The following is a 15,714-nucleotide window of genomic DNA, read 5'->3' as shown; positions in this document are numbered from 1 at the left end:
GGACTACTCTTGCTTTACACAAAGAGCTGAAAAGTCCACTGCAGACACTGACTTTGCCATGCTGTTTATTTTAATATTTGATGTTTTTCACACTACTTCCGTTTAAGCTGAAGTCTTCTTCTACTCCATTTCCTGCTCCGGCCTACTTTTAAACCAGTCAGCACAATTTGAGAAAGACTAGACGTATGACTTGTGTGGAAGGATTGTTCTGCGAAGTTGCATCTGAACGACTCAGAAGATACAGTGGGGCAAAAAAGTATTTAGTCAGCCACCGATTGTGCAAGTTCCCCCACCTAAAATGATGACAGAGGTCAGTAATTTGCACCAGAGGTACACTTCAACTGTGAGAGACAGAATGTGAAAAAAAAATCCATGAATCCACATGGTAGGATTTGTAAAGAATTTATTCGTAAATCAGGGTGGAAAATAAGTATTTGGTCAATAACAAAAATACAACTCAATACTTTGTAACATAACCTTTGTTGGCAATAACAGAGGTCAAACGTTTACTATAGGTCTTTACCAGGTTTGCACACACAGTAGCTGGTATTTTGGCCCATTCCTCCATGCAGATCTTCTCGAGAGCAGTGATGTTTTGGGGCTGTCGCCGAGCAACACGGACTTTCAACTCCCGCCACAGATTTTCTATGGGGTTGAGGTCTGGAGACTGGCTAGGCCACTCCAGGACTTTCAAATGCTTCTTACGGAGCCACTCCTTTGTTGCCCGGGCCGTGTGTTTTGGATCATTGTCATGTTGGAAGACCCAGCCTCGTTTCATCTTCAAAGTTCTCACTGATGGAAGGAGGTTTTGGCTCGAAATCTCACGATACATGGCCCCATTCATTCTGTCCTTAACACGGATCAGTCGTCCTGTCCCCTTGGCAGAAAAACAGCCCCATAGCATGATGTTTCCACCCCCATGCTTCACAGTAGGTATGGTGTTCTTGGGATGCAACTCAGTATTCTTCTTCCTCCAAACACGACGAGTTGAGTTTATACCAAAAAGTTCTACTTTGGTTTCATCTGACCACATGACATTCTCCCAATCCTCTGCTGTATCATCCATGTGCTCTCATGGCAAACTTCAGACGGGCCTGGACATGCACTGGCTTCAGCAGCGGAACACGTCTGGCACTGCGGGATTTGATTCCTTGCCGTTGTAGTGTGTTACTGATGGTGACCTTTGTTACTTTGGTCCCAGCTCTCTGCAGGTCATTCACCAGGTCCCCCCGTGTGGTTCTGGGATCTTTGCTCACCGTTCTCATGATCATTTTGACCCCACGGGATGAGATGTTGCGTGGAGCCCCAGATCGAGGGAGATTATCAGTGGTCTTGTATGTCTTCCATTTTCTGATGATTGCTCCCACAGTTGATTTTTTCACACCAAGCTGCTTGCCTATTGTAGATTCACTCTTCCCAGTCTGGTGCAGGTCTACAATACTTTTCCTGGTGTCCTTCGAAAGCTCTTTGGTCTTGGCCATGGCGGAGTTTGGAGTCTGACTGTTTGAGGCTGTGGACAGGTGTCTTTTATACAGATGATGAGTTCAAACAGGTGCCATTCATACAGGTAACGAGTGGGGGACAGAAAAGCTTCTTACAGAAGACGTTACAGGTCTGTGAGAGCCAGAGATCTTCCTTGTTTGAGGTGACCAAATACTTATTTTCCACCCTGATTTACGAATAAATTCTTTACAAATCCTACCATGTGAATTCATGGATTTTTTTTTCACATTCTGTCTCTCACAGTTGAAGTGTACCTCTGGTGCAAATTACTGACCTCTGTCATCATTTTAAGTGGGGGAACTTGCACAATCGGTGGCTGACTAAATACTTTTTTGCCCCACTGTATCTGGAACAACAGTGGAGATGTTTAACCATAAATCACAGCACTACATATGGCCAAAACAGAAGAGGATATCAACGCCATGATACATTGGCAATATCAACATGTGGAACAACTAACACGCAGAGTGAAAAAACAGACCCCCTTTTGCTACATCACGAACAATTAAACCTATAAACAATCTAGAGTACAAGATTTACCAAAAGGTTTTTTTTATTTATCTACTTATTTGATCTATTTAATCATAACACATCTTAGCTGTAGGGGAACAGACTCATTTTGGTAATATAAATTTTTTTGTAAGCAGCAAACATTTGACCAAACAGTTAAACTCTAATTTATTGAGGTCAGTTGTCCCATTATCATGACAGAGGGGGGGATATGAAGGAGGATGTAGATCCCAGTGCAAAGGCATTCAATAATAGGGTTGGTCCAAAAATAATGTATGGGAGAGGGAGTGTGAAACACTGATGCACAGAAGAGAGACCTGTGAATAAATGTGTTTTATTTAGAAGCTGCAATGTGAAAAGGCTTAAAAAGGTGTTTTAATGTGTGAGTGTTAAGTCTGTTACACTGCCCATCAACACGAATTTCAGAGAGGAACATTGACGTTACATGTAGCCTACTGCCTGTCTGCCTGCCTGCCAGCCAGGCTGCCTGAAAATTGCTCAATTTTGACATTAATTCGACATTAGATGCGCACAGCACTGAAAACAGCACAGTGAGAAAGAGAAGAGAGGGGGATAGGTGCTGCTGACAGAACGGCAGAACGCGAAAGGACGGGAGTCAAAAAGAGAAAGAGTTGGGGGGGAATAGACGCATGTTCCAGAGAATGATCAAACAGATGCCACATGAGACTCAAGTCTGGGTTAGACTGGCATCTCTTACAATACCGCTACAACATTGGCACATTATTCTACTAAAGCCTGGCACAATGTCTGCATTGCATTACATCGACAGAATAGGTGACAAATTGCAGACATTTTAATGGCATTTCTGCAGATGATCCAACAATCACGCTCCAGAGGACGAGAAGGAAAAAAAAAGAAAAAAGGAAAACACTGTCAAGACGATACATTTTGCATTTACATCTCTATATTTCAAATAAATGGTGAGCACATTTAAAATGGAAAAGTCGTTGCTTCGCATCTTATACCTCTCGTTTGGCGGGAGTCCCAATAATTTTTTGTCATTACATTAAGCTGGCGTGAACGAGCAGTTTACATTAACGAAGACAGGCTTTCTGCTGTTGATGCTGTGACTTCAAGCCAACTATAAAACCATTCTCACATAATGTACTCTCTCTTTTATGGTCAATCTTTTCTAGAAGATCTTAAGAAGATGATAAACTGACAAAGCGATTTTAACAAAAGTTACACTTTCTAGTCCTTTGAAATCCATGTGTTTTGGTTTGTTGTTTTTTTTAGTTAACATTTCTTTTAAAAGTCTGAACCCTTAAAATGTGCTTCAAAGAAAATTTGTCTTTAATTTATATCCTTAAAACAAATAATTCAAACACACTCAAGCTGTTTTAATTATTCATATCAAAGTTCCAAAAGACAAAGATGAAGAAAAAGACACTGTGATAGAGATAAAACACAATATATGAGCAAACCTTCCATGTCTCAAACTTTGAGTTGCTTCTCTTATCACCTACAAAGACAGAGTATTTTTTGGAAGGGAAAAATAAATATTTCACCTCACTGGATTCATTTATATTTACTAAGGGATTCATCAGAAGCTGTCACTTACTGTCATTTTATTTTACTTTTTTCTTGTGCAAAAAAGAAAGGGAAAAAAAAAACATGCCACATTGCAAAAGAAGGAACTCGGGCATCATTATCATCAAAAGTCTACATAATGATTTGAATTACTTTTAGAACTAAGATCTTACCAGTTCGCTCTGGAGTTTCATAATCAGCTCATCTTTCTCTCTCAGTTGTTGCAGCAAGGCTTCCTCTCTGCTGGGATCCTGAACACAAGAAACAACAAACCATGTTTAACATTACAGTTTTATCTAAGGGACCATAAAGCCACCAAAGCAATGCATGCAGCCAAAAGTACATTACAGGGATGCTTCTGTGTGTTTGTCTTTGTATGTGATTCTCTGAGAGTTTCTGTGTGTGTATCTGCAGGTCTTTCACATGTACTTATGAGTCTGTTGAGTGTTGCGATTCTTGCTGAGCCCTGTGTTTGTGTAATAAAGTTGTCATGCGGTGCGTTCTGCACGACTGTGATCTCCTCTTCTCTCTACATCACAGCGATAAACTCGTTGTGTCCTGTGGCAGCGCCCCAGAGCACACAGCAGTTTTTATTTGACCTTGTGTTGTCAGGGGATGTTTTTTTTTTTTTGCAGGGAAGATGAAGAGAAGCTCCAGAAGACATAGAAAATAATTAAACTAATGAAAACAACTTTATTCTTATGGCACCTTTAAAAACAATTTACAAAATGCTTAAGGGCAAAAAAAAAGAAATTCTAAGTGGTTGCGAACATGTCTTACATTAAAATCTGGTTGATATTTATGTTAGAATTGTGCCGCTGTCCTCATTTAACAGTGTTAGTCTCATTTATCCAGTGCAAAAGTAAAAAAAATAAATAAATAAAAACAATTTTTGTCACGTAAAATTAGTTGACGTGGAATCTTTTTTTTTTAAAGCAAAAATGTAAGCGTGGCGCCTCCTTTTCACTGTCAGTGTTTTCAAATGCCTAGTCATCTTCAGACCCTGCCTGCAGTCAACAGAGAGCTTTGAGAGGATGGCTCATGGGGAAGTCAGAAATAAGATATAAGGCACAACAGTCTTCGCTAAAAATATTCAAGTTAAGTCTGCAACAGGCAGTTAGTTAAAATGTGGACAAAGAGCGACGCAATGTGAAGAGAGAGGGAACAAGAGAAAGGGGATAAGGAAGTGGGAGGAAACGAGCAATAAGATAGAGAGTGCAAAATGACAGGCAGATTGTCATTACCTCTTCAAGGACATAAAAGCAGAAGAGGAAACGAGGGGCAAGATAACAGGAGGAAAATGAGGGGGAAATGTGAGAAAAGGGGGACATTGATAGAGGAGAGGACAGAGAGGCCCCGAGGCTGAGCATGATGGTCTGAAACCACAGGGAGCCATCTAGCTAAAGGACACGCAGAGTCAGAGGGAGACCACAGGGAACCATATAGCTACATCGTCGTCCTTTAAATGACCTCTGTGATGCAAAAAAGACCCATCGAGCCTGACAATTTTCTTCAAGTCACTTCAAAATTCAGAGAAGTAAATATGGAACCTGTACGGTGAATCAGTACAGAACACCCCCGGGGATCGAGGGCTAGAAAAAAATATTTCTGTAAGTCTGAGTCTGTGTGAGAAAAAGGATTGTGAAACTGTAAAGATTCAACTTTCAACTTTCTCACCCTTTACGTGTAAACCATGAGGAGGTTGTAATCTGCCTGATCACTGTAGAGTACAAAGTTTTGTATTGTACATGTTGACACATTCAGTAGCTTTGGTTGACCCTTTGAGACAATTGTGACTTAATCAAGGGGAAGCTAGATGGATGGATGGATTGATTTTTGGCTGACAGACATTTTAAAAATAAATGAATGAGTGTGCTGTATCAGTGTCGTCTATAAAGTTTTTTTAAAGTATGTATAATATCTGATTGTTTTGGCTTCATGGTTTATGGTTTTCTGGCAATAATTTCTGGTTCAGGGTAATATAAAGGAATTTTCAACACCATATCTTTAAAAAGGGAAATAATTTAATGTTAATATAAAGTTTACTATGTAATGTTTTGTTTCGACATCCAGATAATATTCTTGCAGTAGTGCAGAAAAGAAAAAACTGGCATGTTATCTTAGCCAGTCTGTTTTTCTGATTGGCTATAACACAAAACTGAACTAGCAATGGTAGAAGTGCCAGACTAAGCACAATTTGTGCTGTTGCACAGTGAATAAAGTTAAGGATATTATGATGTACGCGAGGTGTTGTATGTAGATGGGTGATGTATGTGTCAGTGGATGTACGTGAGGGCATAAGGAGGGAGAAGACTAGGCTGCTAAAACAAAATTAAAGAAAATATAAAAGGAAAATAATAGTAAAAGGGAAAAAAAACTAAAACTATTGAAATGTGATAAATCTTTAAACAAAAGGATCGTACCAAATGCTGTTAATCTTTTCAGGTAACCATTCACGGTGTTCCCTTGAGGTGTTTCCCATTGAAAAGTGCCAGAAATTGTGGTGAACAAAACAAAACAAAAAGAAATTTCACAGCATTCTTGCTTCTTCAATTATAAAAACTTGGCCAATCATGAGAGGTTGAGTCCCACCAATTTTGGCAATTAAGCAAAGTGGGGGGAAATCAGATGTTGTTTGATCTAAGCTTACAGTTACAGAGGTGGTGAGAAGGTTTCACACTGTCTGCAAAGTTTTTAAGGTGGTTTTTATTTTTTAACGGCTTCTTTATTTTGCAAGTCTAATTGATGTTGAAGTGTATGCAGGGGCCCTTACCTTGGCACACGATAATGGTCAAGGAGGACATAACTAAAAGCTTCACTAAGTGCTTCCACGGTAATAAAACCTATAAAAAAATACATTTTCCACCAGGAAATAGAAAAACAATTAACAAAAACAAAACCCAGTGGTGTTAAATCAGAATGCACTCTGTTTCCCTGCCTTTGCAGGGGAGATAACAGTATTTATAGATAATAAGGATATTATTTTCCTACTAAAGAACACACATACACACACACACAAATTACTAACATGAGATTTGGATGGGACTGAAAAATCACTAACATGCTGTGACAATTACTACATTAGTCAGCCTCTAAAATTAATCTCACCCGAACAGGACTGAAGGCTGCACTAAATGAGCTGTCTGGCTACAACGGCACAGTTGGTATCCCTCATTGTCTTGTGTGTGCATTTCTATGTGGCTTATCTGCAGCTTTTAAAAGTGCATGTATAAGAGTAGTTATATGAAATGCTGAGAACAGGCTAATGACTAAATCCAGGGACACTTTATTGACTTCGTCGGTTTGTTTACGACCCAGAAAACACCTTAGGAGTATAAACTGAAGAAAGACATGCGAGAGGGTATGTTAGAGAAAGATAAAGCGAGTGATAAAGAAATACAGCAGCTTAATATAATCTGTTTCAAAACTCTCACGATATTGCATCTTAACCGCTGAAAAGAGCCGTAGAATGCTCTGCTCGCAAAGAGGTGACCAGAGCATTAAAGTCAAACGCGCGTGGAGAGTTCCTCTAAGAAGATCTGCCTTTTCAGTTCAGGCCATGAATGAGTGTAACAACAGACATGACAGTCTGAAAAGATGGTTTGATATTCAAATGTATTTAATGTGTCATGTCCGTACTCAAATGGCCAGCACAGTCACCAGATCTGAATTCAATATACAATCCAAGGGATGAAGTGGAACAGGAAATTTGCATCGCAGATGTGCAGCAGACAAATCTGCAGCAACTGTGCGATGCTATCGTCGTGGTGACGTCAGTGTTGAGACTAAATCCAATGCTTTATTGACCTAATGGGTTTCTTTACAGGACAAAAAACACCTTGCGAGTATAAACAGAAGAAAGGAGTTATTGATGAGAACAGGCTTATGATTAAATCCAGGGACACTTTACTGAACCAAGATCTCTGAAGAATGTTTTCATCACATTGTTGATTATAAGCCACTAGAATGAATGCATTTCTTAAGACAAAAGGGGTCCAACCCAGTACTGGCAAAATGTACCTAATAAAATGTCTGGTAAGTGTATATTGCACTTATAAATGCAGCAATAAATTGATTTAGTCTACAATAATTCGTGGACATAAGTGGATGGCTATTGGCTGAACATGTGAAATATGTTTATGCAATATTATCTTCCTGTTTCTTTATTCCCCTTTTAAACTTCTTTATAGTAAAACAAAAAAAAAATCTATTTTCATTTTATGTCTTGGTGTGGTGAAGGTGATGGCATGGCATAGTTCATACAGGCCATATGTTTGGTTGATCAAATCATCCAATTTGTATCTACTACCTTTATAGTTTGGTTTGGTCATTTTTGAACAGTTATACAGTTGTCACAATTCTTCTCTGTACTTCTACTGGAAGGCAGACCTCAGCTTTACTTGAACAGAAATATTGCATTAATCCCTGAGGAATTACAATGCAATGCAATTTTTATCCACGGCCCCTGGACATGCAGAGCCAAGCAATGCCAGGGCAGTGCACATACAAATAAGATCTCAATGTGATGAACACATTTAAAGCTAAAATGAGAAATTTTATTCTGCTCGCTGAAAGAAGCGCCATAAAGTGCATTCAGTCACCCATCAGGTGGCATTCAAACCAATTTTTCAAGGCAGAATAGAATGGAGAACCCATGGCAGAAAAGTGGGGCATACAAATTTATTTCTAATGTGAACAGAACAGCCTCAGTGGGGCTAAATCTGATCAAAATCATTGGAGTGCATCCACTTTTGCAAAGAGATGTGATTTTGTAAAGCGTTTGAGGCTCTCTATGCATGTAATCAGCAGTCATTTGAAGAGGGTATGGGGATGAATTTTATTCCTCTTGTTACGAGAAATGATTAAACTTTTTTCTTCTTTTTTTTTTGGGAAACATCATTGAGAAAATGTGCTGGTTGTTTGTCAATTAGTCAACATCCAATTTTCTTCAATTTCTTTAACAAATTGGATTTTTCTTGATATTGATGAAATGGGTGTAAGCAAGAACAACATGACAAAATGCCTTCTCCGTGTTATCTTTATACCAATTTATCCAGCATTTAACCCTAACCTTGCACTTTAACTATGAGTGTTGGAGAATTAAACTAGCTAAAATGTCAAATGTAATAATAATAATTGACCACACCTGGAGTCTTACAATCGCACCACAGTTAGAGGGTCTCCCGGACAATTTTACTTTTAGCAGCACTGCAGCATACACATGTTGGGAAGGGACTCAGAAACCCTAATTTATTAAACTTTGCTTTTAGTACAGACAAAAACAAAACACAAAACAATAACAGCTAATCTGATTTGACTTAAACGTTTCAGAAGCGTCCATAAATCTTAAACCCGCAGGGAGGCACTTCCCGTATTCTCGGCAGCTGTTTCAAATGCTCAGCCACCCTTTAGCTTTAAATGGATTCTTTAAATGGAGTCTCAGTCACAAACCGACTTCTTGATGCAGGTAACGCACGGAGAAAGCCTAATGTGTCATCACAAAGAAAGACATGAACTAAATTGTGAATCTATCACTCAAAAGCCGAGATGTAGTCTCTGAGATACACGCGATTTCTCGTGAGAGATGGACTGAACATTCGGTTTTATCATTTTAAACCTGAAGGTTAAACAGGATGAAAAAGGAAAAATTCTTTCCTTTATACATATTACATCCATGCAAGTTTTTAAAATAAATCTTAATTACGCAAATGACTCCTTGTTTCTTACTAAAAAGTACATCTGTGGAAGTTCTGATCACGTTTTGAGAGTCTGATATGGTCACAGCTGAAAAATTACAAAATTAAGTACACTGAATGCCAGCTTAAGACTCCATGATTTATGTCCACATATCGAATGCTTTCTGTTGGTAAATCATTTGCATAAAAACTGTGTACTTAGCTACGCTGTGTGGAAGCCCCCCCAGAAAAAAAGCGACAAAGACATGCAGCACAATGTGGACTCCTCAACACAAATGAACGGTCTATAAAAGTGATATGGCACAGTGTACCAAGACCAAATATAATTCAGGCATCTCACATATGGCTTCTTGGAGAGTCCAGTACAGTTTGTCCAACCTCACTTTTCATTTCGTCACCAAAAAAAAAAAAAAAAAAATGATATCACAAAGACAAATGTGCAAACTGATCCAGCATAAAGTTGCTTGCCTCACGTATTTAATATTCACCCTGTATCTGAATCCATCTTCATTTCTATCTGCTGGCTGTCTCTGTTTATCTACTTTATGTCTGCCTTGGTAACTATATTAATAGCTTATTTATGCACATTGAAAAGGGCAAGAGAAAAAGCTTATATCAACAGCCCTACAGATTAGATGAAAAATATGTGGATTTGATTTTGTTGTGAACTTTTCCGTTTAACCTCCTAACACCCGAACTCCTCCACGGCATGCATTTTTAATTTCTCTTTTATATTTGGGCACATTGGGACCTGATGAATGTAAAAACAAAGAATTACCAGATTTTTTTTTTTTGGCCTAATTTTTGTTTCTGAGAAAAATGAGAGCCACATATGAGGATATTCATTTAAAATTTTGATAGAACAGTAGCAGCATAATGTCCTCATGAGTGGACAGTTCCTTGTAGAGCAAAATTGAGTATTTTGGTCTAAATAACCCCAAATGTGATGTCCACATATGTGGAGGCCAGGTCCTAGGAGGTTAAGTTAAAAACAGAGAAGAGGTGATTCAAAATGTGTGATCTGCATCACATTATCAAGTCTTATCAAGAAAGGATAACAGGTTACTCTGACCTCGGTCAGCTGTCTTTTCAAATTAAATTAACTGTCAATAGCAGGTCACCATAATGTCAGTAGCTTTTAAAATAGATTTAAGTGGCTCTGGACACGCCCATACACAATGGATATATCTGTAAAGTAAAGTCAAATTTTATTTATATAGCACCTTTCAAGACAAGGATCACAAAGTGCTTCACAACAAATAGCAACATAAAAAAGTTAACTAAATCCAAGTCTGAAAAAAGACAAGAAATGTGCTTAGTAGACATCTAAAACAGGAGTCTCCAACCTTTTTTGCGCCATGGACCGGTTTATGTCCGACAATATTTTCACGGACCGGCCTTTAAGGTGTTGTGGATGAATACATCAAAATAAAACCAGTACCAGTACCAAAAAAGACCCAGGGAATCAGAGTTATAAAAAAAAAAAAAATTTTAATAGATAAAAACACTAAAAAACCCTAAAAACACTGAAACCCATAAATTTCACACGCGAGCCTCAACTCTCGCAGCCCGGCACCAAACGACTCATGGACCAGTACCGGTACATGGTTCAGGGGTTGTAAATATACTCACTACACCGGATCGACTGCTTGTTCATGCTGTCTTTAACAAGCCAAACACGTGGTAGAAACTTAATGCACTTAGGCTTTGGGACATGATCAAGACAACCTCCTGATATTCAAACCAAGCTGAACGAATCAGAATAGAGAAGAAAGGTGATTTAACTTTGAATTTTGCATGGACTCGTCTAAGTAATTCAGAAACGGCTGTTCCACTGAGAATTTTCCCACACGATCATCTCTAGGGTTTACAGAGAATAGCCCAAAAAAGACCATCCAGCAAGAAGCTTTTCTCTGGGGTAAAAAGCCATTTTGATGCCATACGGCAGGAAGACTGGCCAAACTTCTTCACACTAATAGGAAGGCGACTAAACTAACGACTTGTTAAAACCAAGGTATGAAAAGCATCTCTAAACGCACATCATGTTGAGTCTTGTAGCAGATGGGCTACAGCAGTAGAAGACTACACCATGTGTCCCTCCTGTCAGCTAAGAATAGAAAACTGAGGCTTTAATTTACACGGACTCACAAAAACTGCCCACAGAGGATTTGAAATATGTTGCCTGGTCTGATGAGTCTCAAGTTCTATTTCAACTTTCAGATGGTAGGCTCAGAATTTGGCAGAAAACAACATGGAAAAGGATGGATCCATCTTGCCTGTATCAACGGTTCAGGCTTGTGGTGGTGTAATGGTGTAGGGGATACTGTCTTGGCACACTTTAGGCCTCTTAGTACCAAGCAAGGACTGTTTAAATGTCCCAGTCTACCTGAGAACTGTTGCTGATCATATCCTCCCCTTTACAATCACACTGTTCCCCAGTATCGATGGCTTATTCCAGCCCGATAGCTAAGCATGTCTCAAAGCTCAGATCATCTCAAACTGGTGTCTTGAACATGACTGTGATGTCAGTCCAACAGAGTACCAGAAGGGGAGATTCACATCATGGATGAAGCAACTGTTTGATGCTATTGTGTCAATATGCACCAGAATCTCTGTGCAATGTTTCGAGCACCTTGTTGAATCAGTGCCACAAATCATTAAGTCAGTTTTGAGGACAAAAGGGGGTCCAACGCTGTACTAGCAAGGTTTGGCTAATAAAGCATCCAGTGAGTTCATATCTGTGTAAAGCAAGAACTCCACATCCATTAAAGCTGAAAGAAAACATTTGGCTTGTAGGGAAATTTTCAAATCATTAAAATGTTTTCCTGTGCAGTCCAAAAGTTGAGTGCTGTGGTGATAGAAATAATATAATATATACAGTATCTGTACTTCCGAGGTTTAAAGCTGTCTCTAAAATATCACTTCTCGATCTCTGACCCTATTAGCAAATCACAAATAATGAGCCATGGTTTCCTCCTATCAGCAGGTGTCGTGGAATCAGAAACACAGCTGTCTAGTTCTAAGGTAGCCCAGGGGCAGGGTGGCAAACTTTTCAGGCTTTATCATAGCACACAGTAGAATGGTCTAATTGTATTTTTTTTCTGACAGCACCCCGCACTGAGCTAAAACGTAATGAATAATTTGAGATGTAAAAAGGCGAGTTACAATTTCACTAATAACGGTTTTGATTTTAACCCGAGAACTCATATCACAGGACCACTGATGCAGAGGAGCAAAATTTGAAGAAGAAAAAAAAGTGGAATTTGATGCCTGAGCCTCACAACAATTACTAAACGCGAAGTTTCTCACGTAGTGTAACAGAGATAAAAGGTTATCTGGAAAGAGAGATTCAAAAACGAGACAAAGGATGAAACGGGGAGATGAGAGTGGCAGTCTGTTCTGTGCTGCGGCTTAAAGAAATGACATTTTGTGCATCTCGATATAGCTGCGTGTTGTCTGTGTCAGAAAGGTGTGTATAACGCACATAGCCGCATATCTCCGTGCTTTCCTCAAAGCATGCATCCTTTTAACCCTCTCGCAGTGATTAGGGCATCACTGTGGGGAAAAGTCGGTAATTATAAATTCACAGTCATCAGAATTATGCATTATTAATTTCTAATTACGCTGCCTCTGACATGATGATAAGTGTTCCACTATAAAAAGAAGTTCACCGTGCTGCTGAAGCAAAGGTGAGTGTACACAAAACAACATTTCATCAGGTGCAAAACTTGCTGCCCTTGACATTTTTTTCTTTAATGAACACACTGGTGGAGTACACCTCTAGCGGCAACTCTAGCGTGATTTCTTTTTTCTGCTACTTTCTTCTAAGATACAGTAGAATACTTTAACTGGGACAAAATCTGGTAAAAATCATGTCATATGCATTGGGTCTAAATTAAACTAGGTCGCACTGTGACACTGCAGCCTCTCAGGTGGATACCGTAGATTATTTTTACACATGCCGAGTCGTTTTCTAGAGTGCCAGGGCAAATTCTCTTCTTCTCAGCCCTCCCTCTTGTTCTTCTTCCATCTTCACGCAGTATTTCTCAAACACCGGCTTCTTCTCTATCTCTCATTCATCGCTTGGTCTCGCCTCCACCTCTTGCACTCCGGTGTTTATTTCCTCCCCTTTTCCTTATCAAGTTAATGTCATCAAACCGAATGCTTTGCTCTTGAATGGCTACACTTCAGCTATAGCTCCCACACTTTTCCCAGCAGCTTTTCTCCCTCATCTCTTTTCTTCAGTCTGTCCCAAAGTAAGAAATACAATGTCCTTTTCTCAACATTGAAACTTTTTCCTCATATGAAGCTTCTACTCAGGCGATATACCCTCTCTGTATTTATGTTGTTTTCAATTCATCTAGCTCTGTGAAAAGCTCAGCCTTTACCACCTACCTCTCTCCTATATATACACTTCTCTCAATCATCTACCTCTGTCCCATATGGAAGCCCGTTTCCGCCACTAAAAAAAAAAAAAGCTAGTATCCATAACTCGAAATTTCGAGTTACTTTTCTCAAAATTTCGAGTTAGCTCTGCCAATCAAAAATATACGTGAATGAGGTCGCTTTCTTGTTACACGGAAGCATATGGCGCAGGACCGCGCACTCAAAAACGGATCCCAACAAATTAAAGTATGTTTGCTGATAGTAACACCATGTGATTCAGCTAATAACACAGGGATTTCATCATTTGTGAAGCCAGGCTGAAAACACTCAGCAATCTGTGCATTCACGACTGGATGTAATACCGGTAGCTTAGCTGTAGCATTTGTAGCTGAGGGCTTCAGCTTCCGGGTAACATGGAAATGACGTCATTCACGTAGATTACTGATTGGCAGCGCGAACTCGAAATTTCGAGTTGCTTTTCTCAAAATTTTGAGTTAATATGTCGAAATTTCGAGAAAATAACTCGAAATTTTGAGTTATGGATCCTTTTTTTTTTAGTGGCGGAAACGGGCTTCCATAGTCCCATCTTCAAGTTAAACTCATTTCCTGCAATTCTTGCTGCTTTCTCCCTGATTTGTTTTTATCTCTATCGATCGTGACCCTTTCCCCCTTTAAGAAAACTCTCCTCATCTGATGACAAGCACAGAAGATCTGCTGAATGAGTGTTTCATCTCTCTCTTTGGCTCTCTCCCAATCTATACACACATGCTCGTGGCCACTTCATTAAGTACACCTGTTCAACTGCTCATAAACGCACTTATCTAATCAGCCGATCACCTGCCAGCAACTTAGTGCATTTAGGGATGTAGAGATGCTGGACTTCAAACCCAGCATCACAATGGGGAAGAAAGGTGATTTAAGGGGCTTTGAATGTGCTATAGTTGTTGGTCTATTACCGATCCAATGGGATCTTCCCACACAACCATCTCTTGGTTTTGCAGAGAATGGTCCAAAAAAGTGTAAATATCCATTCCTCTTGATGAAAAACTGGGATTAACTGGAAATGTTCTGTTTTTAACTGAGGCACGATACACACTTCCAAAGTCGAGATAAAATCAAACGTAGACATTCTAACACAAATCTACAGTACTCTGATTGATCTGTACATAGTAGCACTCCAATCTTTTTCCACAGACGGGAAATTACAGCTTTTAGGATTGAAAGCCTAAGCCAGATGGTTAAAGTACATGTCACATAATCCAAATGTCCACGGTTCAATTCAATCCAGTGACATTTGTGACATTCTTCTCTGCCTCCTCAACATCCACTGTCACATCAGATAAAATTACCCCCAAAAAGAAATTTCAGGTTTCCCCTGTCCAGTCAAATAATCTTTTGATTATAGTCAATTGCCTGTCTCCAAGTCTGTTTTGGATAGTTTACTGAAACCATTTCCTACTCTTTTCTACCCCATTTGATCCCTTCTTTTCAATGGGTCCATGTTCCCTGTCTGTCCATCTGTACTTTTCAGCCAGAGCTGCTGTCAGCATGCAGTGTCCCATCCTACATTTTTAATTTTTCCTTATCGTCCAGCTGCCACTGATACAGCATGTAGGTCAATAAAGAGGGCATACACTCACACAAACATCCACTCTTTGTGAAACACTAACACGCTGTGACAACTATACAAACACAAAGTCTATATACAGCCCTAAGATTAAGTGGTGCACACATACAGGTGCCCTTAGTGACAACCAAATGCAGTATTTGTTGGCAGTGTGTCAGTATTTTGTGGGTAAGTATCACTAGACTGTATTTTAAAAGACCTTTACCAGTGTGTACATTCATGTATGTAAAGGGAACTTCATTATGTTGCAGTTTAAAAAAAAACACACACACACACATCAAAGATGAGAACCACAGAGCTGATGGCTCTACTACGCCTCCCTCCTCCAACAGGCTAACAAGACCTCTGATGTGACCCAACTAAATCCAGGGGGAAAGCTCGACAAAAGACCTCCCATGGCAAACTTAAATCCCGCTCACACACAAGCATGCACTTGAGCAA

The 15,714-nt window shown here is 39.5% G+C and overlaps 1 protein-coding gene across 1 annotated transcript in view; it reads right to left on the bottom strand.

The window, feature by feature from the left end:
• Window positions 1-15,714, bottom strand: part of ccser1 (coiled-coil serine-rich protein 1) — a 129,575-nt gene that overhangs the window by 59,666 nt on the left and 54,195 nt on the right. The window contains exon 9 of the mRNA XM_085425766.1: window positions 3,738-3,815. Within this exon, the coding sequence (XP_085281892.1) occupies window positions 3,738-3,815 (78 nt within the window). The remainder of the gene's footprint in view (window positions 1-3,737; window positions 3,816-15,714) is intronic.

The sequence above is a fragment of the Rhamphochromis longiceps genome, linkage group LG12 (genome assembly GCF_057381845.1).
Source record: "Rhamphochromis longiceps isolate RC_006_pf linkage group LG12, R_longiceps_female_GT1.1, whole genome shotgun sequence".
Lineage (NCBI taxonomy): Eukaryota > Metazoa > Chordata > Actinopteri > Cichliformes > Cichlidae > Rhamphochromis > Rhamphochromis longiceps.
Note: the sequence above shows the minus strand (reverse complement) of the source record. Positions and strands in the feature narration are given on the sequence as shown.